Here is a 27,602-nt window from a genome sequence, read left to right on the forward strand (position 1 = left end):
TTGAAGAAGGTAAGAGAGTGGCACTGAAATAAGAGATGGAGCCAGCTGACGTGACATTTCGACCGCATATAGAAAATGGGGGTTAATGTATATATATATATATATATATACATAGAGAGAGAGAGAGAGAGTGGGTGTGTGCCTGTTTGTCTCTCTCTCGCTCACACACACACACACACACACACTATAAAAATAAACCAAGTATAACTTAACACTTTCACTTCAGTGAGAAACAAAAGATCCATTTCAGTTGGAACCAGTTAATGCAAAAGAGAAGGAAATCACACAGCTTTGTGAAAGGTTCTGAACTTCTTTAATGACTCTTTTCAAGATTAAATATCTACTTATCTCCATCTGACAGTGAAAACACATACAGTAAACTAATGTGATTGTTCCTTGGTCTTTTCAATTCTGCATGCAGAATAAAAACATATACTACAAAGAGCCAGGAGTCAGAACTTACTAAAATTAAAGATCAACTATTGAAAATGTCTTGGAAGATATTATTTTTGAGCTTGTAAGACATTTTCCATGTATAAATTGCATGTTTCTGACATAATGGCAACTGCAGGCAATCACTTATTTTTGCTAAGGGTTCTCTGTTTCTCAGCATATTCCACAATTTTTTCTTCCACATACAATCCTTTCCGTTTACGCACTGCATTGATGTACTTGTGTGCTTGGTTTTCAGAGTCGGCTTTCTCACCAAAGTGTAAATACTCTTCTTCTGTTGTGGGCACCCAGAAAGGATCACTTGAAATTACCTTCAGAAAGAAATTAAAATATTATGAATAGGAAACCCTTTAAATGCACAGTCAAAAAACAAATCTGATGTTTTGCCAGCTGAAACAAGTCATGCTTGTCTTTCTTCCAGCTCATGACATTTCTGCAATGCTGTTTGATATTTTACCAATAAACATTAGCATTAAGAAAGAAGAAATTTACTTTCATGTGGCATAATCAGTAAACACAATGTAGGCTTTCAAAATGTTCTCCATAATTCTAACCTCCGAAAATGCTCATGTGTTTTATTTTAATTTTTATTTTAATTCTAGAAAAGATACTTTCTTAATGAGGTTATTTTTTGCATTTAACTGTCACTTTGTTACTTATAAGAACACACTGTTATACTTTACAGCTACAGAAGGCAGTACTGGTTAAGACCCTTTCATATTAAGTTTTAAATTGGCCGCTAAGGTGCTAACTTTAGTGACCACTTGTTGAATCTTTAAATTTGTAGATAAAAGGGTGTGCAGAAGCTGGCATTCTCCTGCCAAGTGTGATATTTTACTCTGCCAGCAAGGATGCAGATGGATATGCAGTTTTACCATGTATGCTCAGTGCACAGCCAAGAAACAGACAGATGCCCTTTCAGTTCAACACTTTATTTTGTACAATGATACAAGGTGAAATGCAGGTCACAAAGGTTTTCTAAGTAGTTTGTTCACTGCTAGGCAATAAAGGTTATGGCCAACACGTGCACAGTTTGACCACTGGGTTTCCTAGCAGTAATTCAATGCCATCAAGTCCTCTAGTTTTTATTGGTTACATGGTAAAAAAAAACATAGCAAACCCTTTCCTTACAGAAGATCTCAACTACAAATCTCTGTAGGACTCAGGGCGTACTGAGGGTGAACATTCGACAGGTTTGCAATCTAACCCTCCCTCTTCTAATTACCACTGTAGTTTCTCTACAACTTTTCTATCTGATGCTCCGCTGGTTAAGGAGATTTTATTTAAAAACTGGAACCTGTTAAGGAGTAAAAAAGAATGTATTAATACCTTGGGTGTAAAACCAGTCTGCATTTTTAGAAAGGGTTCTAATTTGAAGAACTTATTTGATCACTCTGACATCCCACTGGTGAGTCGTTATATGTATAAATGTGGAGCTTGTAAATTTTGCTCTTATATTTTGGAAGTGAGTGAATATGTTATTAATAACATCAGAGTTAAGATACCAGGGAGATGTTGTCTTACTGAACGAATTATTTACTGTGCAATCTGCTCTATCTGCTCCTGTTTCTATGTCGGGAAGACAGAACGCAAGCTTAAAAACAGGATCGGTGAGCACATTAGAAGTATAAGGGATGAATGTGATGTAATGCGTTAGCTAAACACATTAACAGGAATAATGGACATTGTTTTAAATTTATCATTTTGGAGGTTCAGAAACCTATTGAGAGGGGAGCTGCATGGCCTTACTTATTAGAAAAAGCTGAACTAGTCTGGCAATTATGGCGTGATGCCTTACATTGGCCAGGCCTAAATGATAGTGCATCTGTTAGTAGCTTGCTGAAATTAAAAGCACTGAAAAGATAGCTAGTTTTTTACTTTATTTTATGAATTTACTGTATATCAGTTTAACACACTTTTAAGTATTGTATGATTTCTTATGTACTATCTTATATGCATTTTACATGTATTTAAATATATATATATATATTTTATATACATTTTGTATATTTATATACAGTATTATATGGATTTCAGTTCAACAACATTATTATTTCGGCAGAGGTTTCCTACAGTTTTTTTTTTATTTAAAAAAAACTGATGATATTGTATTCACACATGCTAGAATGTTTGTGGCATGTTTGCTGCTATGATATGTTGGGGTGTAGATTAATGTCCTTTTGTCACGTTTTCTTATGGACTTGTTATTTCTGCTTTCATATCTTTCATTTTTAGAATTCTTACAATAAGTTGGTTTTAGAATGTAATGTATTTTTAAATGTGATAGAGGAAGTGATGTCACTGTTTCGTGGTCTACTTAACGTTTCTTTTCAGTTTTTAACTCTGATCTGATGAAGTTCTTGTTTAAGCACTTCTGGGACGGAAGCGCTTATACCTGTGCATATTAAAGTGTTTTTTTGTTATTTTACAGCTGTTTCCTGCCTTTTGTGACTTTGTACACTTGTGGGATTGTTTTGTTTTCTGTTTTGATGCTTTTTTTGGTTTCTGGATGTCGCAGCAGGAGGAGGCTGAGCAGAACAGCACACTAATTCTATGGCTAGAAATGGGTTTTCGCAGTTAAATGACTCCTTGGGTGAACTTACTACACTGATTCAACAACGTATACAACATATGGACCACTTAGAACAAGGTTCTCTATCACAGATGTCTCTACACCCTACTCCTGGGACGTCTACTCAAAATTTGGTCTCTGACAACAATTCTCATGATGCTGGTATGGTGTATTCAGCACCCCGACTTATTGCTAGACAGGCGTTCTGCCCCAGTGAGGTTGGTAATAATGCTAATGGTTCTGGGATAAATGTCAATGGTGTTACACCTTTATTGACTGACTGGCTTAAAAGTAATCTTAATTTTGACCAAAATGCAGCAGTTAATACCAAATCTCTCAACAATCGGCTTTCAGAGCTCTGTTTTATTGAAAATTAAAAAGTTGCAAATGGATAATGCCTATTTCAAGGAATGCATTAGACTGAAACTAGTACCTAAGGGCCTTCATATTTGGCGTTATCCTTATTGCCAATTCGAACGTTCATAAGGGACTTGCAAGCCTATTTGATAGGTTTGGCTTAGAATACATGGTCAAGCATAATGATGCTGAAATTGATGAGCTAAACCAAGAAGCTACTAATTTGAACAGGGTTATCACACTCAATCCTAGCTTCAGTAACAATAAATTTGATTATTGCAATATTTTCTGCTCGACTGAGGAGCAACTTGTGGTTATTAAAAATAGGAAGATGAAAAAACTGGCAAGGGATGAAAGGGACTATAACAACAATGTGGCCTATCCTCCCCCACCCCCATCTCAGGAATGGCATGTTAATAAAACTTCTAATCAGTCTAGCATGGAGAATCATGAGACTGATGACTACTCCAAGGTGATCTCTGCCTAACATATAAAGCTATGTCAAACTCAGATCTGTTGGACATGCTACACCTAAAGAAATCCCAATCCCTCCAAGCTACATGCTCTAGGGACCTAAACCTTGTCAGCACAATAAACATGACATGCTGGAGGGATAGATTTCTGTCCCAGTGACTTCCCATACTCTGGAACAGGCTATCCATCTATGTCAAGCAAAGTTCTTCATTAGCACTCTTCAAGAAAAATCTTGATGAGTGGATGGGAAATAGGAAATACACCCCAGGGATCACTTTTGTGTCTCTGCTCGACAGTGGCACAAGAAAATAACTTTCTTGGGTGGCATAAGCCAGGGAACCTTGTTGGCTAGGCTTACATAGGCTCTTGGGCCAGTAGCCTAGTACCTACCTAGGAACTATGACCAAGATTATGAACTATGACCAAGATTTGGAGGGTAATTTTTTTAGACAAAGAGAACTTTTCACAACTCAGACGTTTGGAAAGTATTATGAATCAACAGGGGGTCAACAACACTCGGGGAGACAGCAATAAGAGGGGTATGGGCTGTGGCAACAGAGGGAAGAACAACCACTCCTGGAGAGGGAGAAGGTGAACTCTTTTGGACTTCCTCCCATGGGACTAATTCCTACAGGGCCATCTGATGATGCCCCTGGTGTGATTTTTCCACCTGTCTGTATTGAGCTGAATAGTACCAAGGACTTTAAAGTTTTTAATTTTTCTAATATTTCACTGAATGTTATTATTTGTGACTTACTAGCGAAAGGTTTTACTTTTATTCCTAGTAAGCATATGAACCTTGTACATACACTCCTTGATCTAAAATTGTTTGTTAGAAAACTTAATTTGAATGTTCTTTTTCAGGGGGTCAGACATGTTTCATGACCCCTTTACTATCTTGAGTACCTAAAACCCTCCAATTTACCCTGTGTTAGCTACTTTTGAAAGGGTGTGTGAGCTGGATATTAGATCTTTAAGTATAATGAACAAAAGAAATATGAGGTCGAATCACAATAGAAATCTGAGTAGGGATGAAGAGTTGGAATTGCAAATTTTGAAACAGACCTCAGGGATTAAGATCATGAAACCAGATAAGGGGAGTGGGGTTCTTACTATGAACAATTCTGAATATGTTAGTAAGATGAGACTGCAACTTACAGAAAGAGTTCTTTGAGTGAAATGAATAAGAAGTTATGTACCTACCATAACGTTCCATGTTAGTTGTCTTCTCTCGCCTTCTTTCTTGCTTGATGGGTTCGGAGCCGATCCTCGGCTCCGACTCGGCACTTGCTAAGCTCGAGAGTCACTTTTACCAGCTCGAGGCAGCCCCATATCCCATGATGCAAGGCGGTAAGTACCCAGATCTCGTTTGATGATAAAGGGCAATAGCACCAAGCATAAACACTTCCCAAAGGAAGAAAGAAAGCCTACAGGATGGAAGAAGGACCAGCTCTGAATGGTCTTCAGCATAAAATTCCTTGTAGAAAAGGTCTGTCCAGGCCTGGGGGAAGGAGGGAGGGTCGCAAGAAAGAAGTGAGAGAAGACAACTAACATGGAACGTTATGGTAGGTACATAACTTCTTAATGTTAAGTTGTCAATCTCGCCTTCATTCTTGCTTGATGGGACCGCGTCCCTAGCACCTCTATCCTGGGTGGCTCAATGGAACAGACTCTTGAGGACTGTAGAGCCAAAACTGGCTCTGTCCCTGGAGGCCAAGTCCAATTTGTAATGGGAAACAAAAGTATGAGGAGTGGCCCAAGTGGCGCTGCACAAATAGTGTCTAAAGGAAGTCTAGCTTGAAAGGCTGTAGAAGTAGCTAAGCTCCTAGTTGAATGTGCTTTAGGTTTTGAGCACAGCTGTTTTCCCCTGAGCAGATAAATTTCAGAGATGACAGAAGAAAGCCATCTAGATAAGGTCACTTTAGAGACAGGAAGGCCTTTCTTGTTATTAGCATAGGAAACAAAGAATTGATCGGATTTCCTAAATTGTTTAGTTCTGTCCAAATAATATCTGAGTTGGCGGTGGACATCAAGATAATGTAGTTTTGTTCGATCTGTTTGAATAGTTGGAAAAATACAGGAGATCAATGGATTGATTCAAATTAGTCTTTGAGGCGACCTTAGGCAAAAGGTCGGATTAGTTCTCAATGATACTCTGTCTTTGTGAAAGACCAAATAGGGGGGTCGAACCAATAGAGCATGAAGTTCAGACACCCTCCTGGCCGATGTAATAGCTACTAGGAATAATGTTTTCCAAGAAAGAAATTTTAGGGAGCAAGAAACAGCTGGCTCGAAGGGGGGAAGAATCAAGGATGTCAGCACTAAATTTAGATCCCATTGAGGAGGAGGATTCCTGATTGGAGGCTTTAGCAGGAAAATTCCTTTCAAGAAGGCTCTACAAAGCCTATGGGACATAATATTGTGATCTGCGATCCCGACATGAAAGTTCGAGATAGCAGCCAATTGAACTCTAACTGTGGAAGAAGAGGAGCCTGCATGAAAAATCTCCGCTAAGAAGTCCAAAACTGCCTGAACTGGGGCAGTGAAGGATCAATATTCTTGGCTTTAGCCCAATAAGAGAAACGTTTCCATTTGCTTGTATAAATCCTCCTGGTAGAGGATTTTAAAGAAGCTACTATGATGTCTCTAACAGGGTTAGAGATCAAAGGAAGCCTGGCTAAGGAAGGAAGTGGAGCAACCATGCTATGAGGTTGAGAGAAGGGATAGACCGGTGCAGCTGACCGGATTGGTGAATCAGAAGATCTGGCAGTGGGTCCAGATGCCACGGCTGCACCAAAAGGTGATGATGGAGGAACGGAAACCAAATTTGTCGAGGCCAATAAGGAGCAATGAGAATCATTTTGGCTCTCAAAATGGTTGCTTTCTGGATAACTTGAGGGATCAGGGGAAAAGGAGGAAAGGCATAAAGAAGTCCCTGGGGCCAATCCTGGGTCAGAGCATCTCTGGGGGAATGGCCTGACAGAGGGAAGAGAGAGAAGAAGTCTGGGCATTTGCTGTTTTGGGGAGTAGCAAAAAGATCGCAACATGGGCGACCCCATTCCAGAAAAATCTCCTCCACTATAGATTGCTTGAGAGACCACTCGTGAGGCATGAGAATAGCTCTGCTCAATCTGTCCGCTAAAATGTTGGTTTTCCCAGGGATGTGCGTTGCTACCAGAAACCGATGAGAGGAGATCGCCCATTGCCAAAGTCTGAGCGCTTCTCGACACAAGGGGTAGGACTTGGTTCCGCCCTGTTTGTTGATATACCAAACTACAGACATGTTGTCTGTGTGGACTGCAATTGTCCCTACAGGAAGAAAGTCATTGAGGGCTTGCAACGTTAAAAGCACTGCTCTCATCTCTAGGACATTTATGTGCAGGTGGTATTCGAACGGTTGCCACGTCCCATGAACCATCCTGCCCTGATAATGACCCCCCCACCCAATCAAGGAGGCATCCGTGGTGACAGTGGCTACCGGGGATGGGGGTACAAAGTGTCTGCCTTGGTGAATCTGGGGAGAAGTGATCCACCAAGCAAGATGATTTTTGCAAATCTGTGTCACCAGAATTTGGTGACGCATTGGAAGTTGTTGGTAAGACCACTGAGTGAACAACATCCACTGAAGAAGGCGCATGTAGAAGCGAGCCAGGGGAAGAAGAGTAATGGCCGCAGCCATGAGGCCCAACACCTTTAGAACCATTCTGGCCTGTACTTTCTTGTTGGCTAGAATGATCCTGACGTGAGTTTGAATGTCTGAAACTCTTTGATTTGTAAGGGTAGCTGACATCCGAACAGTGTTTAAGTTTGCGCCTATGAAAGTAATAGACTGGCAGGGCGATAAGGATGACTTTTCGAAGTTGATCGAGATGCCCAAATGAGAACAAAGATTTATTGTGTAATCCCTGGCTTGAACAAGCTGATGCTTGGTGGTGGCTGAAAGGAGCCAGTCGTCGAGATACGGAAACACCTGGAATCCTTGACGTCTCAGGTGAGCCGTGACCACTGCCATACATTTGGTGAACACTGTGGGGGCTGTAGTGAGACCAAAGGGCAGAGCTCTGAACTGGAAATGACTGGACCCCAGCCGAAAGCGGAGAAATCTCCTGGAGCGTCTGTGAATTTTTATATGATAGTGCATCCTGAAGATCTATTGAGCACATCCAGTTGTCCTTCTGCAAGAAGGGCAGAATCGACTGAAGAGTGACCATTGAATCTTGTCTTCCTCACAGACTTGTTGAGTCTGCTGAGATCAATATTGGTCTCCAGTCTCCCGTCTTTTGGGGACCAAAAAGAACCTTGAGTAGATTCCGGGCTCTGAATGGTCTGTTGTAACTGGCTGAATGGCTCTTTTTTGCAGTAGTTTTGAGACTTCTAACTCTGCAATATCCCTTAGACCGGGTGGTACGTCTGGAAGGGAATTTGAGGGATAGAAAGGACTTTCCTCGAAAGGAATTTTGTAACCCTCGGATATGATCGACTGTACCCATTTGTCTTGAGTGAGAGAACGCCAGGCTTCTGGGTACAGCGATAGTCTTCCCCCGACTGCCTCCAAGGAGGGACAGCCGGGCAACATCTCAGGGATGCTGAAAGGGCTTGTCAGAGAGAGACTCTCTGTTTCCCTGGTTTTGTGGACCCCCTCTGCCTCTAGAGCGGCGTCTGTTATTGTTACCCCCTCTGCCTCTAGGGGTAAACTGACCACGTGAATCCGGCGTGACTCCTTGGGATTTGCGGAACCACATTTTGCCACCCTTCTGTCCTTTGGGATAAGGTCTAGAAGGGGTGGAAAAACGGACTCCAACGGCAGAAAGAGTTTTGCTGTCCTGCTCACACCTGGTCAACGTTTCCTTCACTTGACGGCCAAACAAAGCTGAACCATCAAAGGGAGAGTTTGTGAAGGACGCCTTAAAGGGATCTGCAAAATTACATAGCCGCATCCAGGCTTGGCGTCTAAGAGCCACACCTGTACCTGCGGCCCTACTCGCTCCATCAGCAGCATATGATATCAGCCGCATGGAGGAGTTTGCAATGGAGTTAAGGGTTCCTAGCTGCGAAGCAATTTTTTCCTGAGCCCCTGCAGCTGTAGGATCCTGCACAACTTCACCTAGCTCCTTAAGAATATCCCTTTGGAGTCTGGTGAAGTGACATAGGTAATTCAGCGAACGCATAGCAAAGGTCGCTGAAGAAAACATCCGCTTACCATATCTATCCATGGTCCTAGAGTCCTTATTAGGAGGATGGACAGGTACGGAAGGATCTGCAAGTTCCTTCTTTGTGGCAGCCGCCACCACCATGGCATCAGCGGGGACACCTTTTGTAAGGAATTGCTTGTCAGTCGGGGCAGTAATAAATTTAGAAGGCCTCCTAGGGACTGGCTCTACAGAGTCAGGAGCAGCCCACGCCTTTCGAGCAATAACCTGCATAAGGGGGTCGAAAGGCAGAGACACCCAGGAGGTGGAGGGCCGAGATCCAAACGCCTCCAGGTATACTGACTCATCCTCAGAGGGATTATTGGTGGGCCAGTTTCCCCTCTGTCTAAGGAGTTCTAGGATGTCTGAGAAGGAGACATCCTCAGAGGGGGATCTTGGGAATCCCTCTGACTCATCTAAGTCAGTATCAGAAGTGATAGACTCGGGGGAGTCAACGTGTTTCCTCTTACATGTCCTCTTCCGCGGAGGATCTCCCGACAAATCAGGAGAATCCTTGGAAGAGGGGGATATTCCCAGTGGGGAAACCTGAGGCGGAGGATCTCTGGGTCCTGGAGCAAGAGAAGTGGCAGAGATGTCAACAGGCACCATAGAGGGAGGAGCTAAGGGAACAGACTGCTGGCTGAGACCAGTGGCCAGCACACTCTTCATCACCTCGAAGGCTCCCCTCCCAGGAAGGTCCGAGAGAACCCGCTCCGAAGAACTAGGAATTCCAGGACCCACCGAAAAGGAAGGCTCCGAGGCAGATGTCGGAGCCGAGCTCACCAAGGCCGAGGCTCCAAGGGGAAGAGCGGGTTCGGACAAGGGTCGATGCCACTCACCCCTCGGAGGAGACCAGGGAAGCCCGGCCACGAATCCCTCTAAGGAAGGTCTCGAAGAGGAGATAAGAGTAGAGGCTGAAGGAGCACAAGGGGGTATCTGTCCCTCAGCCATAGCAGAAACCATTCCCGAAGACTCCAACTCCAAACTCTGGGGTAGAATCGAAGGAGGAACTGCAATGGGATGTGGACTAATAGTCATCTGCTGAGACGGACTATGTAGCATTTGGGCCAGTGCCTGTGACTTTAGTAATCTACTGACCACTCTCTCCAAATCATGGTCAGAAAGCCTGGATGACCTTGAAGATCGGCTCCGATGGCTCCGCTCCGAGAGGAGAGGGGAAGCCGGAGCCGAAAGTATCGGCTCCAAGGAAGGGACCTCGACCTCTTCCTCGAAGGAACCATCGGAGCCGATGAAACCACAGAAACTGTCGGAGCCGACAACTTATCGGCACCGACAAGTAGCTTCGATGCATCGGCTCCAGCCGGAGCCGTCTGACCATAAAAGTAGCGGTGTCGGAGCTGATCGGAGCCGACACCGATGCCTGGGCCACATGGTGGTCGGAACCGGAGCCGACACCGAAGTGGTCGAACCAGAGTCGGCACCGATAGCCATCGGTGCCGGAGGTTTAGGTAACCCAGAATCGGCTCCAGCCAGAGCCGGTCTCGACTCTGAATGAGTCGGAGCCGAGGCCACAGGCTTGGACACAGAAGCCTGGGCCTTGGAAGACTTAGAAGTCTTAGATGGGGCCGACTTAGCCGGAGAGCCCTCCGGCTTAAGAAGGCCCCTCAAAATCAATTTATTTCTTCTTTCCTGCAGGACTCTCTGGCTAAAAGAATGACATATAGCACAGGAGTCCTGCAGGTGAAGAGGCCCCAGGCAGTAAAGGCAAGAAGTATGACCGTCTGTCAGAGACATCTTCTGACAGCACGAGTCACACTTCTTAAAGCCTGAGACCCTTTCTTTAGACATGGTGCACAAAACACACACACAACACCAGTCCAAGAAATTAAATTAAATATCAATAACAAACACACACACACACCCTAACAGGGGGGGGATGGGATAGGTGAAGTCTGACTGAAAGATATGAGGAGACAGGGAAATTTTCTGTCAGAAAATGACTAAAACTAAGTTAAAACTAATAATTTTAAGGTTTTTTTAAGAAAGGGGCTAAAATAGTAAAGTAACAATTCACTTACCAGGAGCTGGTAAAAGGAGGACCTCATCAGCGGCGCAAAGCGAGATCTGGGTACTTACCGCCTTGCATCATGGGATATGGGGCTGCCTTGAGCTGGTAAAATTGACTCTCGAGCTTAGCAAGTGCCGAGTCGGAGCCGAGGATCGGCTCCGAACCCATCAAGCAAGAATGAAGGCGAGATTGACAACTTAACATTGGCACTTATCATAAAATTAAAAGCTTTTTACAGGATTTATTTATTGACGGGCTTATTACCATCCAAGAATTACACTAATTATCTGTTAAATTTCCCACAACTCCAACTATTTTTGGGTTGCCCATGATCCGGAAGAGTGTTAAACAACCCCCCATGCATCCGATTGTTGATGCCAGAGGTTCAATTACACATCCTCTGGCAAAATTCTTGGACATTGAGCTGAAAACGTATCTCCTGTATTGACTCATGGTATTTTCTTAGGAAAATTAATAACACTGCCTTTGATAGTGAATTTTTATTTATCACAACTGACGTGGCCAATTTATACTCTGTAATCCCATATGATTTGGGGGAGGGGTGGTTTTGTGATTACCTTTTGTCCAAAGGGGTCCCTCAAGACAGAATTAACATGTATGAACAGATTCTTGACATGGTACTTAAGAGTAATTTCATCTTATTCGACAACTACTACATGCAAAAGCAGGGTGTAGCAATGGGTTCTGCTTGCGGTGGTATGTATGCAAATATTGTTATGCTTGAATGGGAGAAACGTTACCTTAGAAAATCAAAGTTTTTTGCCTTTTGTCATACTTATGTACGTTATTTGGATGATATTTTTATTTTATGGAAGGGGTCAAGACAGCAAGTGACCCCATTCCTGGAGTACCTCAACATAACATCATTCCTTAAATTCACCTATAGTACTAAAGTAAATGACATGGCTTATTTAGATACTCTCCTGATTAAGGATTTGGAACATCAGAGATTTGTAGCTGAGACAGCTGCCATCCTTTTTCACAGAAGAGTGCGGTTATTAAAGGACAATTTGTCTGTGCTGCATGCATGGTTACTTTATGGGAAGCCTTTGCTGTCAAATGTTCAAAACTTAAGGAAATGTTTTCTAGAAGAGGTTACCCCTTCAGGTTGATTAACAACATTATGAATGATGTTATGAACAAAAGATGTGATGGGCATTTTTCACCCATTTTGGGATGACAAATGACCATAAAAGCTTATGTTGAATCCCACTTATTGGTTGAGACCACAGAACATTGTTGTAACAATTCACTTAATTTCACCCCTAGGACCTCAGGGCGTACTGAGGGTGAACATTCTACAGGTTTGCAGTCTAACCCTCCCTCTTCTTATTACCAGTGTAGTTTCTCTACAACTATTTCATCTGATGCTCCGCTGGTTAAGGAGATTTTGTTTAAAAACTGGAACCTGTTAAGGGGTGAAAAAGAATTTATTAATACCGTGGGTGAAAAACTAGTCTGCATTTTTAGAAAGGGTTCTAATATCATACTAGCATAGTATTTTCAACTTGGAAATAAATATTTATGTGTGTGGGGAGAATTTCGTAATCAACTGTCAATTACTTGCATTTGCTCTTATGTTTTTTTTTATATTTAAATGTGTTACATGGAAGCATTCTTGTAAATATTGTATATAGGGTGTGGTTATTAGTGATATTAGATAATGGTTTTTGTTTTGTGACTATATGTTATTTTTGTTCTTCATTGTGTATGAAAATAATATAATAATAAAGATTTATTATGGAAAAAAAAAAAGAAAGGGTTCTAATTTGAAGAACTTATTTGAACACTCTGACATCCCACTGGTAAGTGGTTATATGTATAAATGAAGCTTGTAAATTTTGCCCTTATATTTTGGAAGTGAGTGAATATGTTATTAATAACATCAGAGTTAAGATACCAGGGAGATGTTATCTTACGGAACAAATTACTTACTGTGCAATCTGCTTGATCTGCTCCTGTTTCTATGTCAGGAAGACAGAACACAAGCTTAAAAACAGGATCGGTGAGCACATTAGAAGTATAAGGGATGAGTGTGATGTTAATGCATTAGCTAAACACATTAAGGGGAATAATGGACATTGTTTTAAATTTATCATTTTGGAGGTTCAGAAACCTATTGAGAGGGGAGCTGCATGGCCTTACTTATTAGAAAAGGCTGAACTAGTCTGGTAATTACAGCTTGATGCCTTACATTGGCCAGGCCTAAATGATAGTGCGTCTATTAGTAGCCTGCTGAAATTAAAAGTACTGAAGAGATAGCTAGTTTTTTACTTTATTTTATGATTTTACTGTATATCAGTTTAACACACTCTTAAGTATTGTATGAATTCTTATGTACTATCTTTTATGCATTTTATATGTATTTAAATATATATTTAAAAAAAAAATATATATATATATATATATATATATTATATATATATTTTTTTTATACATTTTGTATATTATATGGATTTCAGTTCAACGAAATTATTATTTCGGCAGAGGTTTCCTACATTTTTTTTTTTATTTTAAAAAAATTATGATATTACATTTACACATGCTAGAATGTTTTGTGGCATGTTTGGTGCTATGATATGTTGGGTGTAGATTAATGTCCTTTTGTCATGTTTTCTTATGGACTTATGTTACTTCTGCTTGCATATCTTTCATTTTTAGAATGTAATGTCTTTTTAAATGTGATAGAGGAAGTGATGTCACTGTTTCCTGGTCTACTTAACATTTCTTTTCAGTTTTTAACTTTGTATCTGATGAAGTTCCTGTTTAAGCACTTTTGGGACGAAAGCACTTATGCCTGTGCATATTACAGTGTTTTTTTGGATTTTACAGCTGTTTCCTGCCTTTTGTAACTTTGTACACTTGTGGGATATATTAATTTCTAGAGATTTGTGTCTCTATAGTATTTTCTTTCCATAGAGGTTTGGAGATTTTGAATATATATATCTATATATATCTATATATATATATATATATATATATATATATATATATATCTATATATATGTGTATATATATATATATATATATATATATATATATATATATATATATATATATGCATATATATATATTTTTTTTATATACATATACATATATATATATATATATATATATATATATATATATAAATATATATATATATATATATGCATATATATATATATATATATTATATATATATATATATATATATATATATATTATATATATATATATATGCATATATATATATGGTTTCACTTCAGAATCCTGAAATATCACAATCCTGAATTTCAGAAAACGTCATAATCTGGAAGCCCAAAATCCTGCAAACTCAAAATCATGAATCCCAAAAGACTTGAAATCACACAGGATACATATACTGACTCTAGGGAACACAGACCAGATTTCATTTCACCAACTATAAGCAGAAAGGGAAGCCTCCCTGCAACCCCCATGTAGGGGGCTGTGCCCCCCCCCACACCCCCTAGCTACATAAATATATCAACTCCAAGACTGGACTTCACTACACTATCATGAGTTATGTTGTAGTATAGCAAGTTAAGAGGGAATGTTACTAAAGTTACAACAGGCAGTCATGAACACGTGATGGTATGTTTGCCATTTTTTTCTGTGGAGTGCAACCTTGAAGTTTATATATTTAATTAGCATAGTTGGTGAAAAGTGATATCATTTGTCTTGTATGTGTTTCTCTTTGTCCTTGTACTGGAATATTGTCATTCTTTGTGTTCTGTATATTTTCAGTATTTTGTGTTTCAGGATTTTGAGTTTTCAGGATTTTGGGGTACGGATTATGAAGTTCAGGATTGTGACATTTCAGGATTCTGAAATGAAACCATATATATATATACATATATGGGTCTCAGAATTACAACATGGAGATGAATGAAGGCTTCATGTCACAGATGCTTTTATTGAAGGATGTGCACATTAGCATTTCTTCAAATGGAAAGTTCATTATTAACTTACAGTAAATGAGTGATCCTTGCTTTGTTTAATCTTCATCAGGTAACCCTCTTTCATCAGTAAGCACAACTCGTAAGTCAGTAAAGGGATGGATCAATGACAAATTTTCCATCAGTGGAACCATGGATAATGGCTATGGTTTGTGTGATTCTTCCTGCAGGAGGAAGACTAAAGGTGGCTGTTGGATTTTTGGCACTCTAGTCAAAAGGGAGGGACTGCTGTGTCCCATTTTATAATGTCTATGTTTAACTATCCAAAACTATCATTCTTGAATATCATCCATGAAATATTGGTATCACAGGGGACCTTCAGCACAGAAGAAGGGAAATTACTGCGCTTAGTAAGTGTCAAGGATGATGAGCAAGGAATGTCAACAGTATGAAATGTCATGAGACAGTCTGCTTAAAGACTGCGGGTATGGGGTTGTTATAACGGCCTGGATTGTCTACTGCAAAAATTCCAAAAGAAAGAAGAATGTGTTACGCATTAAGCAGGCATAATTCTGATGTACGAGTTCCAATGGCCTTTGTTTTGTTTCTGCAGGTGCTTGCATCATGCATCATCTCCAAAATGCGCTCCATAATTTGAAAGAGTTGGCAAATGAACAGGCATATGGATGCCTTTGATGTCTGATGGCAAATGCACTGTTTAGTACCATATATGTCTTCATCTATTTCAGTTCAACTAATGGCTAATTAAACATATGAGCAGAGAGTTTTTTTGTTACAATGATATAGTGTGTGTGTGTGTGTGTGTGTGTGTGTGTCTGTGTGTGTGTGTGTGTGATAGATATAATTAATGTAACTCAATGGAAGTGAATTAGAAGTTATGTACCTACCATAATGTTCCATGTTAGTTGTCTTCTCTCGCCTTCTTTCTTGCTGGATGGGTTCGGAGCCGATCCTCGGCTCCGACTCGGCGCTTGCTAAGCTCGAGAGCTAATTTTACCAGCTCGAGGCAACCCTATATCCCATGATGCAAGGCGGAGATTACTCAGATCTCGTTTGGTAGCTAAAGAAATAGTAGTATTTTCTTCCAACTTAGGAGGAAGAAATAAAATACTAAATAACTTCATAAACCTGTAGAAAGGATCCACATAACCTAGCGAAACTAGGACTTGAACAGGTAGAAAAAAGGTAAAAACCTCTTAATAGAGGATGAATAATCTTCTCGGTCTGACCAGGCTAGGGGGAAGGAGGGCGGGACGCAAGAAAGAAGGCGAGAGCAGACAACTAACATGGAATGTTATGGTAGGTACATAACTTCTAAATGTTAAGTCGTCAATCTCGCCTTCATTCTTGCTGGATGGGACCACGTCCCTAGCACCTCTTTCCTGGGTGGCTCATTGGAACAGACTCTTGAGAACGGTGGAACCAAAATTTGCTCTGTCTCTGGAAACCAAATCTAATTTGTAATGTGAGACAAAGGTATGAGGAGAGGCCCATGTGGCTGCTGCACAAATAGTGTCTATTGGAAGTCTAGCTTGAAAAGCTGTAGATGTAGCTAGCGCTCTAGTAGAATGGGCTTTTGGGATAGAAACCAATTCTTTGCCCCTGAGCTGATAAATGTAAGTGATCAAGGAAGACAGCCACCTAGATAAAGTTACCTTAGAAACTGGAAGGCCTTTCCTGTTCTCTGCATAAGATAGAAAAAATTGATCAGACTTCCTAAAAATTTTTGTCTTATCTAGATAATATCTCAGCTGACGGCGAACATCGAGATAATGTAACTTTTGTTCAGCTCTATCAGAATAATTCGGGAAAAATACTGGAAGATCAATGGACTGATTCAGGTTAGTCTGAGATGCCACCTTTGGTAAGAAAGACGGATTAGTTCTTAGGGATACCCTATCTTTGTGAAATATTAGATAGGGAGGACGAACACAGAGAGCATGAAGCTCAGATACTCTCCTAGCAGATGTAATGGCAACTAGAAAAAGTGTCTTCCAAGAAAGCAATTTCAAGGAACAGGCAGCTGCAGGTTCGAACGGGGGAAGAATCAAGGATGTTAAAACTAAATTTAGATCCCACTGTGGTGGGGGGTCTCTAATTGGAGGTTTCAATAAAAAGATACCTCGAAGGAATGCCTTGCAAAGTTTATGTGACATAATGTTGTGGTCCAAAAAGCCTATGTGAAAATTTGAAATGGCTGCCAGTTGAACTTTCACAGTGGAAGAAGAGGATCCTGAATTAAAAATGTCAGCTAGGAAGTCCAATACCGAATGAATTGGAGCAGTATAGGGGTCTATGTTCCTAGCTTTTGCCCAGAAAGAGAAACGTTGCCATTTACTAGTGTAGATCTTTCTGGTAGAAGATTTCAGGGAAGCTACTATGATATCCCGTACAGGATTAGAAATCATAGGAAGCCTGGCTAAGGATGGAAGTGGAGCAACCAAGCAGTGAGGTTGAGAGAGGGTATGGATTGGTGCAGCTGACCCGACTGGTGGGTCAGAAGATCTGGAACCGGGTCCAGATGCCATGGCTGTACCAAGAGGTAATGATGTAGGAACGGAAACCATATCTGTTGAGGCCAATAAGGGGCAATGAGAATCAACTTGGCTCTCAAGGCGGTTGCTTTCTGAATTAGCTGAGGTATCAGCGGAAAAGGAGGAAAGGCGTAAAGAAGTCCCCGGGACCAATCTTGGGTTAGAGCGTCTCTGGGGGGATGGCCTGGAAGGGGGAAGAGAGAGAAGTCTGGGCATTTGCTGTTTTGAGGTGTAGCGAAAAGGTCGCAGCAAGGAAGTCCCCACTTCTGAAAAATCTCTTCCGTCACTGACTGTTTGAGAGACCACTCGTGAGGCATGAGAATAGCTCTGCTCAATCTGTCCGCTATGATGTTGGATTTCCCGGGGATGTGCGTTGCTATCAGAAACCGATGAGAGGAGATCGCCCATTGCCAAAGTCTGAGAGCCTCTCGACATAGTGGATAGGACTTGGTTCCGCCCTGTTTGTTTATGTACCACACTACGGACATATTGTCCGTTTGAACTGCAATTGTTCCCTGAGGAAGAGAGTCGTTGAGGGCTTGCAACGTTAAAAGCACTGCTCTCATCTCCAGAACATTTATGTGCAGATGGTACTCGAAAGGTTGCCAAGTGCCATGGACCATTCTGCCCTGATAATGCCCCACACACCCGATCAGGGAGGCGTCCGATGTAACCGTGGCAACTGGGGCAAGAGGAACAAATGGTCTGCCTTGATGGATTTGAGGGGACGATACCCACCAAGACAGATGTCTTTTGCAAGTTGGGGTTACTATGATCTGGTGATGCATGGGAAGTTGTTGAAAAGACCATTGAGTGAATAGCATCCATTGTAGTAGCCGCATGTAAAAGCGGGCGAGGGGAAGAAGTGTTATGGCGGCCGCCATAAGACCCAGTACTTTCAGAGCAAATCTGGCCTGAATTTTGTTGCTGAATAGAATCACTTGGACGTGTTTTTGAATGTCCAAGATCCTTTGGTCTGTCAACCTTGCAGAAAGTTGAACGATGTCCAAATTTGCGCCTATAAAGGTAATATATTGACAAGGTGACAAGGCAGATTTTTCGAAATTTATAGAAATTCCTAGCCCTCTGCAGGTGTGAATTGTGTAATTTCTGGCTTGGAGAAGCTGATGCCTGGTGGTGGCAGTGAGGAGCCAGTCGTCTAGATATGGAAACACCTGGAATCCTTGACGTCTCAGGTGAGCCGTAACCACTGCCATGCATTTGGTGAACACTCTGGGGGCTGTAGTGAGTCCAAAGGGCAGGGCTCTGAATTGGAAGTGACTGGTCCCCAGCTGAAAGCGGAGAAATCTTCTGGAGCGTCTGTGAATTTTTATGTGATAGTACGCATCCTGAAGATCTATTGAGCACATCCAATTGTCCTTGCCCAGAAAGGGCAGAATGGACTGGAGCGTGACCATCCGGAATCTTGATTTCTTTACAAACTTGTTGAGTTTGCTCAGATCTAATATTGGTCTCCAGTCCCCTGTCTTTTTTGGAACTAAAAAGAACCTTGAGTAGATTCCGGATCCTATTTGGTCTGCCGGGACTGGCTGGATGGCTCTTTTTACTAGCATTTTTGATATTTCTAGTACTGCTAGTTCCCTTAGACCGGGTGGAACGTCTGGAAGGGTTCCCTTTTGTTGACTTGGGGTTTGAATAAAGGGAATTTTGTAACCCTCGGATATAATTGACTGTACCCATTTGTCTTGAGAAAGGGAAAGCCAGGCTATTGGGTACAGCGATAATTTTTCCCCGACTGCCTCTGAAGGCGGACAATCGGGCAACATCTCAGGGATGCTGGAAGGGTTTGTCAGAAAGAGGCTCTCTGCTACCCTGATTCTGCGGACCCCCTCTGCCCCTAGGGCGGCATCTATTGTTGTTACCCCCTCTGCCTCTGGGGGTAAACTGACTTCGTGCGTCAGGCGTGACTCCTTGAGATTTGCAGAACCACATTTTTCCTCCCTTCTGTCCTTTGGGGTAAGGTCTAGAAGGGTCGGAGAAACGGACTCCTACGGCAGAAAGAGTCTTGCCACCTTGTTCGCATCTAGTCAAAGTGTCTTTCACTTGAGGACCGAACAAGGTCGAGCCATCAAAAGGGGAGTTTGTGAAAGACGCCTTGAAGGGGTCTGCAAAATTACAAAGCCGCATCCAGGACTGACGCCTTAAAGCCACTCCTGTGCCTGCGGCTCTACTCGCTCCATCGGCTGCATAAGAAATGAGCCGAATGGAGGAGTTAGCAATGGAGTTAAGGATTCCTAGCTGTGAGGTAATCTTATCCTGAGACCCAGCAGCTGACGGATCCTGTAAAACTTCTCCCAACTCTTTAAGAACATCTCTTTGAAGGCGGGTGAAGTGGCATAGGTAGTTCAGCGATCTCATGGCAAAAGTCGCTGAAGAAAAATCGCTTACATTACCTGTCCATAGTCCTAGAATCCTTATTAGGAGGATGAACAGGTACTGAAGGATCAGCTAATTCCTTCTTGGTGGCAGCAGCCACCACCATGGCATCAACTGGGACACCTTTTGTTAAGTATTGTCTATCTTGTGGGGCTGTAATAAATTTTGAAGGTCTCCTGCGGTAGGTTCCACGAATCCGGAGCCATCCACGCCTTCTGAGCCACTACTTCCATGAGAGGGTCGAAAGGCGGAGACACCCAAGAGGTGGAGGGTCGAGATCCGAACGCCTCCAGGTATACTGACTCGTCCTCGGAGGGATTAAGGGAGGGCCAGTTCCCCCTCTGTTTAAGGATTTCAAGGATGTCTGAAAATGAGACATCCTCAGAGGAGGACCTTGGGGACCCCTCCGACTCATCCAAGTCAGTATCTGATGTAGTAGACTCAGGGGAGTCTAAATGTTTCCTCTTACATGTCCTCTTTCGGGGGGGTTCTCCTGACGGATCAGGAGAAGCCTCGGAAGAGGAAGATATTCCCAATGAGGAAACCTGAGGCATTGGATCTCTGGGTCCGGGAGCAAGAGAGTGAGAAGAGACGTCAGCAGGCACTGTAGTGGGAGGAGCCGATGGAACTATCCGTTGACTAAGCCCAGGGGCTAGTACACTCCTCATCACCTCGATGGCTCCCCCATCAGAGAGACCAGAAGGCTCCCGCTCCGAAGAGATAGGAACCCCAGGCCTCACCGAGAGGGAAGGCTCCGAGGCAGATATCGGGGCCGAGCTCACCAATGCCGAAGCTCCGAGAGGGAGAACGGGGTCGGACAAGGGTCCGATGCCACTCGCCCCCTCAGAGCCGACGAGAGAGAGCAGAAGCCCGGATCCCTCCAATGAAGGTCTCAAGGAGGAAATCGGAGCCGAGGACGACGGAGCCGAAAGGGGTTGTATCGGCTCCGAAGTCACAACGGTACCGGTTCCGAGGAGCTCCGGCTCTGAGCTCTGTAAGAGAGTCGAAGGAGGAATGTTCAGTGGATGAGATATAGCTACCGTCTGTTGAGATGGGCTATGGAGAATTTGGGCCAATGCCTGAGACTTTAATAGTCTACTCACCACTCTCTCAAGGTCGTGATCAGATAGCCTGGATGACCGAGAAGATCGGCTCCGATGGCTCCGCTCCGAGAGCAAAGGTGATCTCAGAGCCGAATGGATTCCACAGAAGGGGATCGAGATCTCTTTCTTGAGATCAATGGAGCCATCGGAGCCGAAGAGACGTCGGTTCCAACCGGAGCCGACACTGAGTGTTTAGACTTAACAGTATCGGCGCTGGATGGAGCCGATACTGACGCTGGTATGGAAGGATCGGCTCTGGCCGGAGCCGATCTCGAACCAGGTGAGGACGAACCTGAAGCAGACAGCTTGGAAGCCTGAGCTGAAGGCTTAGCAGGTTTCGAGGGCTTCCCCGGCGCCGACTTAGTCGGGGAGCTCTCGGGTTTTAATAAGCCCCTTAAAATGAGCTTATTTTTTCTTTCCTGCAGGACTCTTGGGCTGAAGCCATGACAGATAGCACAAGAGTCCTGCAGGTGAGAAGGTCCCAGGCAATAAACACAAGAAGTGTGACCGTCTGTCAGAGACATCTTCTGACAGCACGAGTCACACTTCTTGAAACCTGAGACCTTAGTGCCCTTCGACATAACTGTGTCGATGAAACACTAACACACTGACACACAAACACACTCAGTCCAAAATTAAAATAAATTAAATTAATTTATTTTACACTAACAGGGATACTGACAGTCACACACAAAAAATTCCCTGACAGGAAAAAATTAGGAGGAAGGCCGAAGGCCTAACAAGGGGTAAGGGAATAATCCACTTAAAGGAGGGAACACTGACAGGAATAGGGTTAACGTGAATCGACAACTAACAAAAAATAATACCTAGGTGAAAAAAGTTAGAAAAGGGGGTAAACAAGAGTCTATATAAGTTCACTTACCTGGAGCTGGTAAAAAGGCACCTCGTAAGCGAAGCGGCAAACGAGATCTGAGTAATCTCCGCCTTGCATCATGGGATATAGGGTTGCCTCGAGCTGGTAAAATTAGCTCTCGAGCTTAGCAAGTGCCGAGTCGGAGCCGAGGATCGGCTCCGAACCCATCCAGCAAGAATGAAGGCGAGATTGACAACTTAACATCTCAAGGATACTATTTGGTGGTAAATATGCAAACGTGATGAGGTCATTTAAACTGAAGGCATAAACAGGGTATAAAGTACACTTGTGTAACAACTTACCTTAACAGTAGGTGTTTGAATGATCACTGCTGCAGTGGCCTTTGGCTATTTGGGTGTTTCCTTTCTAGGAAGGAACAACCATTCTTCTTCAAAAAATACAGTTGTTTAAGTTGAACTTACCATAACTGTAGATGTTTGAATGAGCACTGCTGCAGTAGCCTTAGCTATATGGGTTATATCCTGCCATGGAAATAACAGTCAGCCAGTTTCCAAAGATTCAGTGTACCTTACATGAATCCAAACAGTCAAACAGCTCAAGCTGAGCTGACTAAAAGACAAATTTGGGTGCAAAGCCCTTCAGAATTTTCCTGCCAGCAGAGAGAGGGAAGCTGAGCCCTGAAAGGACAACGCTAGGCATAATAAAAAAATAAATGTCCACACCCTGGCATAAAAATCACAATAAAAACAAAGGGGATGGAGAGAGTGAGCGGCTACTGCAGCAGTGATCATTCGAACATCTACTGTTATAGTAAGTTCAACTTACACAACAGTACTATGTTTATTATATTGACCACTGCTGCAGTAGCCTTAGTTGTATGGGTAGATTACTGTAGCTAACTATATTTGGGAGGTAGAAGGAGAAGGATGCAGGAGTCCCTGGAAATTGGTCCTATCAAAGCATGATCTAGATCTGTGCAATAGAAGAAAATAAGTTATTTAAAGCAGATTTTGCTTCAAAAGAAGAAACTGTAGATAAAACATTCCTTATACTTTTTCAATATGTCAGAAAAAATGTTAAAATATGAGCCTTCCAATTTAAAATTCTGACATTCAAAGTTGCAGAAAGTACAGTTTTGTACCTACCATAAATGTAGATGTTCGAGTGTTCACCCTGCTGCAGTCATCACACTTGGGTTATCCAGTTATCAGGCGGTCCCGCAGTCGGCCGGATTTCCAAAGTCTTGGTCCGACGTCGGTTGCTGTCACCTCATCCCTGACGTCAGTGCGCCAGGGGTACATATATTGCAACCAACGCCATTTTCTTCAGTTTTTCTTGCCCCAGATGTCAGGTGCCCCCAAAAGGGTGATCAGAATTAGTACCAAATGGTGTGAACACAAAATCCCTTCAGCTATAAGCAAATACATCAGTAAGGCATAGCAGAGATTTAGCCAGTAGATCAGAGGGGATGGAGGGAGGGTAACCTGGACTGCAGCAGGGTGAACACTCGAACATCTACATTTATGGTAGGTACAAAACTGTAATATGTTCATCGTGTTACCCTGCTGCAGTCCTCACACTTGGGTTGAATCCCAAAGCTAAGGTAGTGGGGAGGTATCATAGAGGGTTAGTGGAGGCAATGAGGCCCTGCAGAACTGCAGTGGCGAAGCCTGCCCTGGACTTAGAGTAAAGAGGTAAGTGATCGTGTTTGGTGAAGGTGTGTACAGAACTCCAAGTTGCAGCTTCTAAAATTTCCTTGGTAGGAACCCCCCCTGAGAAAGGCTGTAGAGGTAGCTGTTGCCCTGGTAGAGTGGGATCTAATGGTAGGAGGAACTGGTTTCCCATGATGGGTATAACAGAACCGTATGCAATGGCCTATCCATTTAGAAATGGTTTGCTTGGATATAGCCCTCCCTTGAGAAGCTGTAGCATAGGATACAAAGAGCTTGTCAGTTTTTCTGAAAGCCTTAGTTTTATCCAAGTAGCAACGAAGCTGCCTGTGAATGTCCAAGGAATGCAGGAGTCCCTCACCTTTGTTCTGTGGATTGGGGATGAAAGTGGGTAGGTGGATGGTTTGATTTAAAGCTACACTGGAAACCACCTTAGGCATGAAGGAAGGATTAGTTCGTAGAGAAACTCTGTCTTGATGAAAAATGAGGAAAGGTTCCACTGCCATTAGTGCCTGTAATTCTGAGACTCTCCTAGCAGAAGTTAATGTCAGGAGCAGGGCAGTCTTCCAAGATTGGAACTGAAGGTCTGCAGAGAAAGCTGGTTCAAAGGGAGGTAACGTTAGTTTTTCCAGAACAAAGTTGAGATCCCATGTTGGTGTAGGAGCTCTTTTAGGTGGTCTAATGTTTTTTGACCCTCTGAGGAACTGCCTTAAAAGAGGATTTGAAAATAAAGGTGGATTCATGTCGTAGTGAGCTGAAATAGCTGAAGCATGGATTTTAATTGAGGAAAAGGAAAGTCCTTTGTGCAACATCTCAGCTAAATACTGCAGAACGTGAGGCATATGAGGTTGAGTTGTGTCTTGGCCTTTAGCTTGGTTCCAGGCACAAAACCTTTTCCATTTGTCCGAGTAAGCCTTCCTGGTGCTTGGCCTCCTGGCTTCCAGAATAACATCCAGAACTGCTTGTGAAAAAAGGGCTGGTTGGATGTTTAATAGATTTGCCATGCAGCCAGATTTAAGGATTTGAGCTGGCTGTGTAGAATCTGTTTGTTTTGTTGAGTGAGCAAATGGGGTATTTGAGGCAATATCCATGGTGGGCTGTGAGCCATATTCTTCAATAGCGGGTACCAGTGCTGGTGTGGCCAGTCTGGGACTATGAGAATCAGTCGTGGTTTCTCCTTTTTGACCTTCAAAAGAACCTTTGTGAAAAGAGGTAATGGAGGAAAGGCATATGCTGTCAGGTTTTTCCAACTGAAGGAGAGAGCGTCCACTTTCCAAGCTTGATGGTGGAATGTCCTTGTACAAAATTTTGTCAGTTGGTAGTTTTGAGGACTGGCAAACAGGTCTATATTTGGAAGGCCCCATTTTTGAGTTATCATTGTAAATATTTGTGGGTCTAGTTTCCACTCGTGGGGATCTTTGATGTTTCTACTTAGGTCATCTGCCAATGTGTTTTTCTGTCCTGGCAGGAATTGAGCTTGTAACTGGACTTGGTAAGCCAGAGCTGTGTTCCATAAGATCATTGCTTGCCTGCATAGAGGGTAGGAATGTATACCCCCTTGTTTGTTTATGTACCACATTACTGTGGTGTTGTCCGTCTTTATTGCAAGTTGTCCTGGATGTAGTAGATCCTTGAAGGCTGTCAGAGCTTTCTGTACAGCTAGCATCTCTTTTTGATTTATGTGCAGTTTTCTTTGTTCTGCAGTCCATAGGCCTTGAATGCATTGTCCTGCCATGTGTGCCCCCAGGCATAGTCTGAAGCATCTGTTGTGATAGTTTGCCTGGTTGGGGGCAAGGTGAAAGGCTGACCCTTGTTGAGGTGACATGCCTGTGACCACCATAGAAATTCCTGTTGAAGGCAGGGAATGAGAGATATCATTGTGTCCAAGCTGTGGCTGTGTTGAGACCATACGCTTTTTAGGTACCACTGTAATTTCCTCATATGCAGTTTTGCAAATGGTATTATCAGAATGCAAGATGCCATGAAGCCCAAAGCCTGCAGAATTTTTCTTGCAGTTAATTGTGTCTTTGTTGCAATTGTCTTGAAATATTGAGTCAGTTGTAGTTGCTTGTCTGGTGTAAGATAAGCCTTCTGGGCCTTTGTGTCCAAGCTGGCACCCAGGAATGTCATTTTTTGTGAGGGTACTAGTTTTGACTTCTTTTCGTTTACTGTGTACCCCAGACAATTTAGCAGATGCTTCACAAAAGCCAGATGATGTAAGAGAATGTCTTTGCTTTCTGCTTGGATGAGGCAGTCATCCAGGTATGGATATATTTGAATTCCTCTTTGTCTGCAGTATGCAATTACTGGTGCCAGGCATTTTGTGAAAACTCTGGGTGCAGTAGATAAGCCAAAGGGCAGTGCAGAGAATTGATAATGGGTTGAACCTGCAATGAAACGGAGGTATCTTCTGTAACTTTGTCTGATAGGGACATGCAGGTATGCCTTCTTGAGGTCCAACGTTACCAGCCATGCTTCCTTGCCCAACATGGGAAGTAGCTGCTGTAGTGTTAGCATCTTGAATTTGGGAACTTGTAAGTAAGTGTTTAGAACTGAAAGGTCCAGAATTGGTCTCCAAGCATTGTCCTTTCTGGGTACTAGAAAGAGCCTTGAGTAAAATCCTTGGCCTTGCTCTCGAGTTGGTACCCGTTGAATGGCTCTCATGGCCATGAGAGCTGTAATTTGTTTTTGTGCCTCTGCCCATTGATTTTGTGGCGGGTTTGGCATTCCTCTTTTCATTGGCAAGGTGTGAAAGTGGAATCTGTATCTTTGTGAAATTATGTCTAGGACCCATTTGTCCTTTGTGACCATGTGCCAGTTGTCTCCAAGAAGTGCTAGTTTTCCCCCCAAGGGGGCTGTCAAAAGAGTTTTGCTTGGCCAGCTGAGGTGCAAGTCATTGAGTTTGCCTTCTGGTGGGTTGAGACCTGTCTTCTCCTCCCTTCTGGGTTGTAGTGCCCCATTGGCGAGGTTTATACTGGGCTTGTGGTTGTCCTCTGCCCCTTGGGCGCCTGTATTTACCCCTCTGAGGTCTGTCAGTGGCTGGAAAGGACCAATTTTTTGTTGGCCAGTTTCTGCTGAAGCGAGGGGGTTGTACTTGTAGGAAATCTTTGACTGTCTGCATTGATTTCGCCTTATCTTCCATTTTCTTTAAAACTTCTTCTGCTTTAACTCCAAAAAGAACATCCTGCTGTAAGGGAGCATCTAGTAGTTTTGCTTTAACATGATCAGGCAGACTTTGTTCCTTTAAGCAAGCATGCCTACATATAACCGATCCAGTGACAGCTGATCTGCAGGAGGCCTCCAAAGAATCAAACCCACATTGTAACGTATGTTTGCCCACCTGCTCAGTGGCGTGCAACAAATCCTGTACTTCTTTCGATTCAGATTGTTGGGGGAGGGAGGTTATCTTTTGTTTTAACTGAGAAATTAGAAATTGCTGATACTTAAGCATATGAAATTGACAATTTAGTGCTCTCATAGCTAATGTGGCTGAGGTGTAAACCTTTTTCCCCCACCTGTCTAGTGCTCTGGAATCCCTCTCAGAAGGTACTGGGTTTTTAGCCATGGAAGCCTTAGCCCCCTTGGGACCCTGGGAGATAGTCTCTGGGTCAGCTACTGGGCTTTTGTAAAGAAATTTGTGGGAATCAGGTACTCTGTAGTTTCTGTCAGGCTTAACCGGAGCAGGAGGAAGAGAGTCTGGGTTGAAACTGGATTCTAAATAGACATCATCCACAATGTCCAAAACAGGTGGGATGGCTAGAGGTCTGTGTTGGGGGAGTAAAAGAAACTCTCTGAGCCTTTTCTTGGAATCAGAGTAGTCCTGACCTTCCCAGTGAAAATGTTCCCTCATAGTGTGTAAAGTTTCCCCAAAAGAGTAGTCTTCAGGAGGGGAAGCTGAGGGAATAGAGTCCTCAGCATCAGAATCTTCATAAGGAGAGAAGGAATAGTCTTGGTCCTCAGAGGAATCCGAAAAAATAGACAGTTGCTCAGAGGAAGCAGAATCTTCCTCTTGTCTAGGCCTTTTGTCAGGAGGGGGCTATGAACCCCT

At 42.9% G+C, this 27,602-nt stretch overlaps 1 protein-coding gene across 1 annotated transcript in view; it reads right to left on the reverse strand.

Moving 5' to 3' along the window:
- Positions 1–297: 297 nt before the first annotated feature.
- The window catches only part of EFL1 (elongation factor like GTPase 1), a 1,877,823-nt gene continuing 1,850,518 nt past the window's right edge, over positions 298–27,602 (reverse strand). Inside the window, exon 20 of the mRNA XM_044077803.1 lies at positions 298–764. Within this exon, the coding sequence (XP_043933738.1) occupies positions 576–764 (189 nt within the window). The 3' untranslated portion in view covers positions 298–575. The remainder of the gene's footprint in view (positions 765–27,602) is intronic.

This window comes from Protopterus annectens, chromosome 7.part0 (genome assembly GCF_019279795.1).
Source record: "Protopterus annectens isolate FY-2018-M chromosome 7.part0, PAN1.0, whole genome shotgun sequence".
Taxonomy (NCBI): Eukaryota; Metazoa; Chordata; order Ceratodontiformes; family Protopteridae; genus Protopterus; species Protopterus annectens.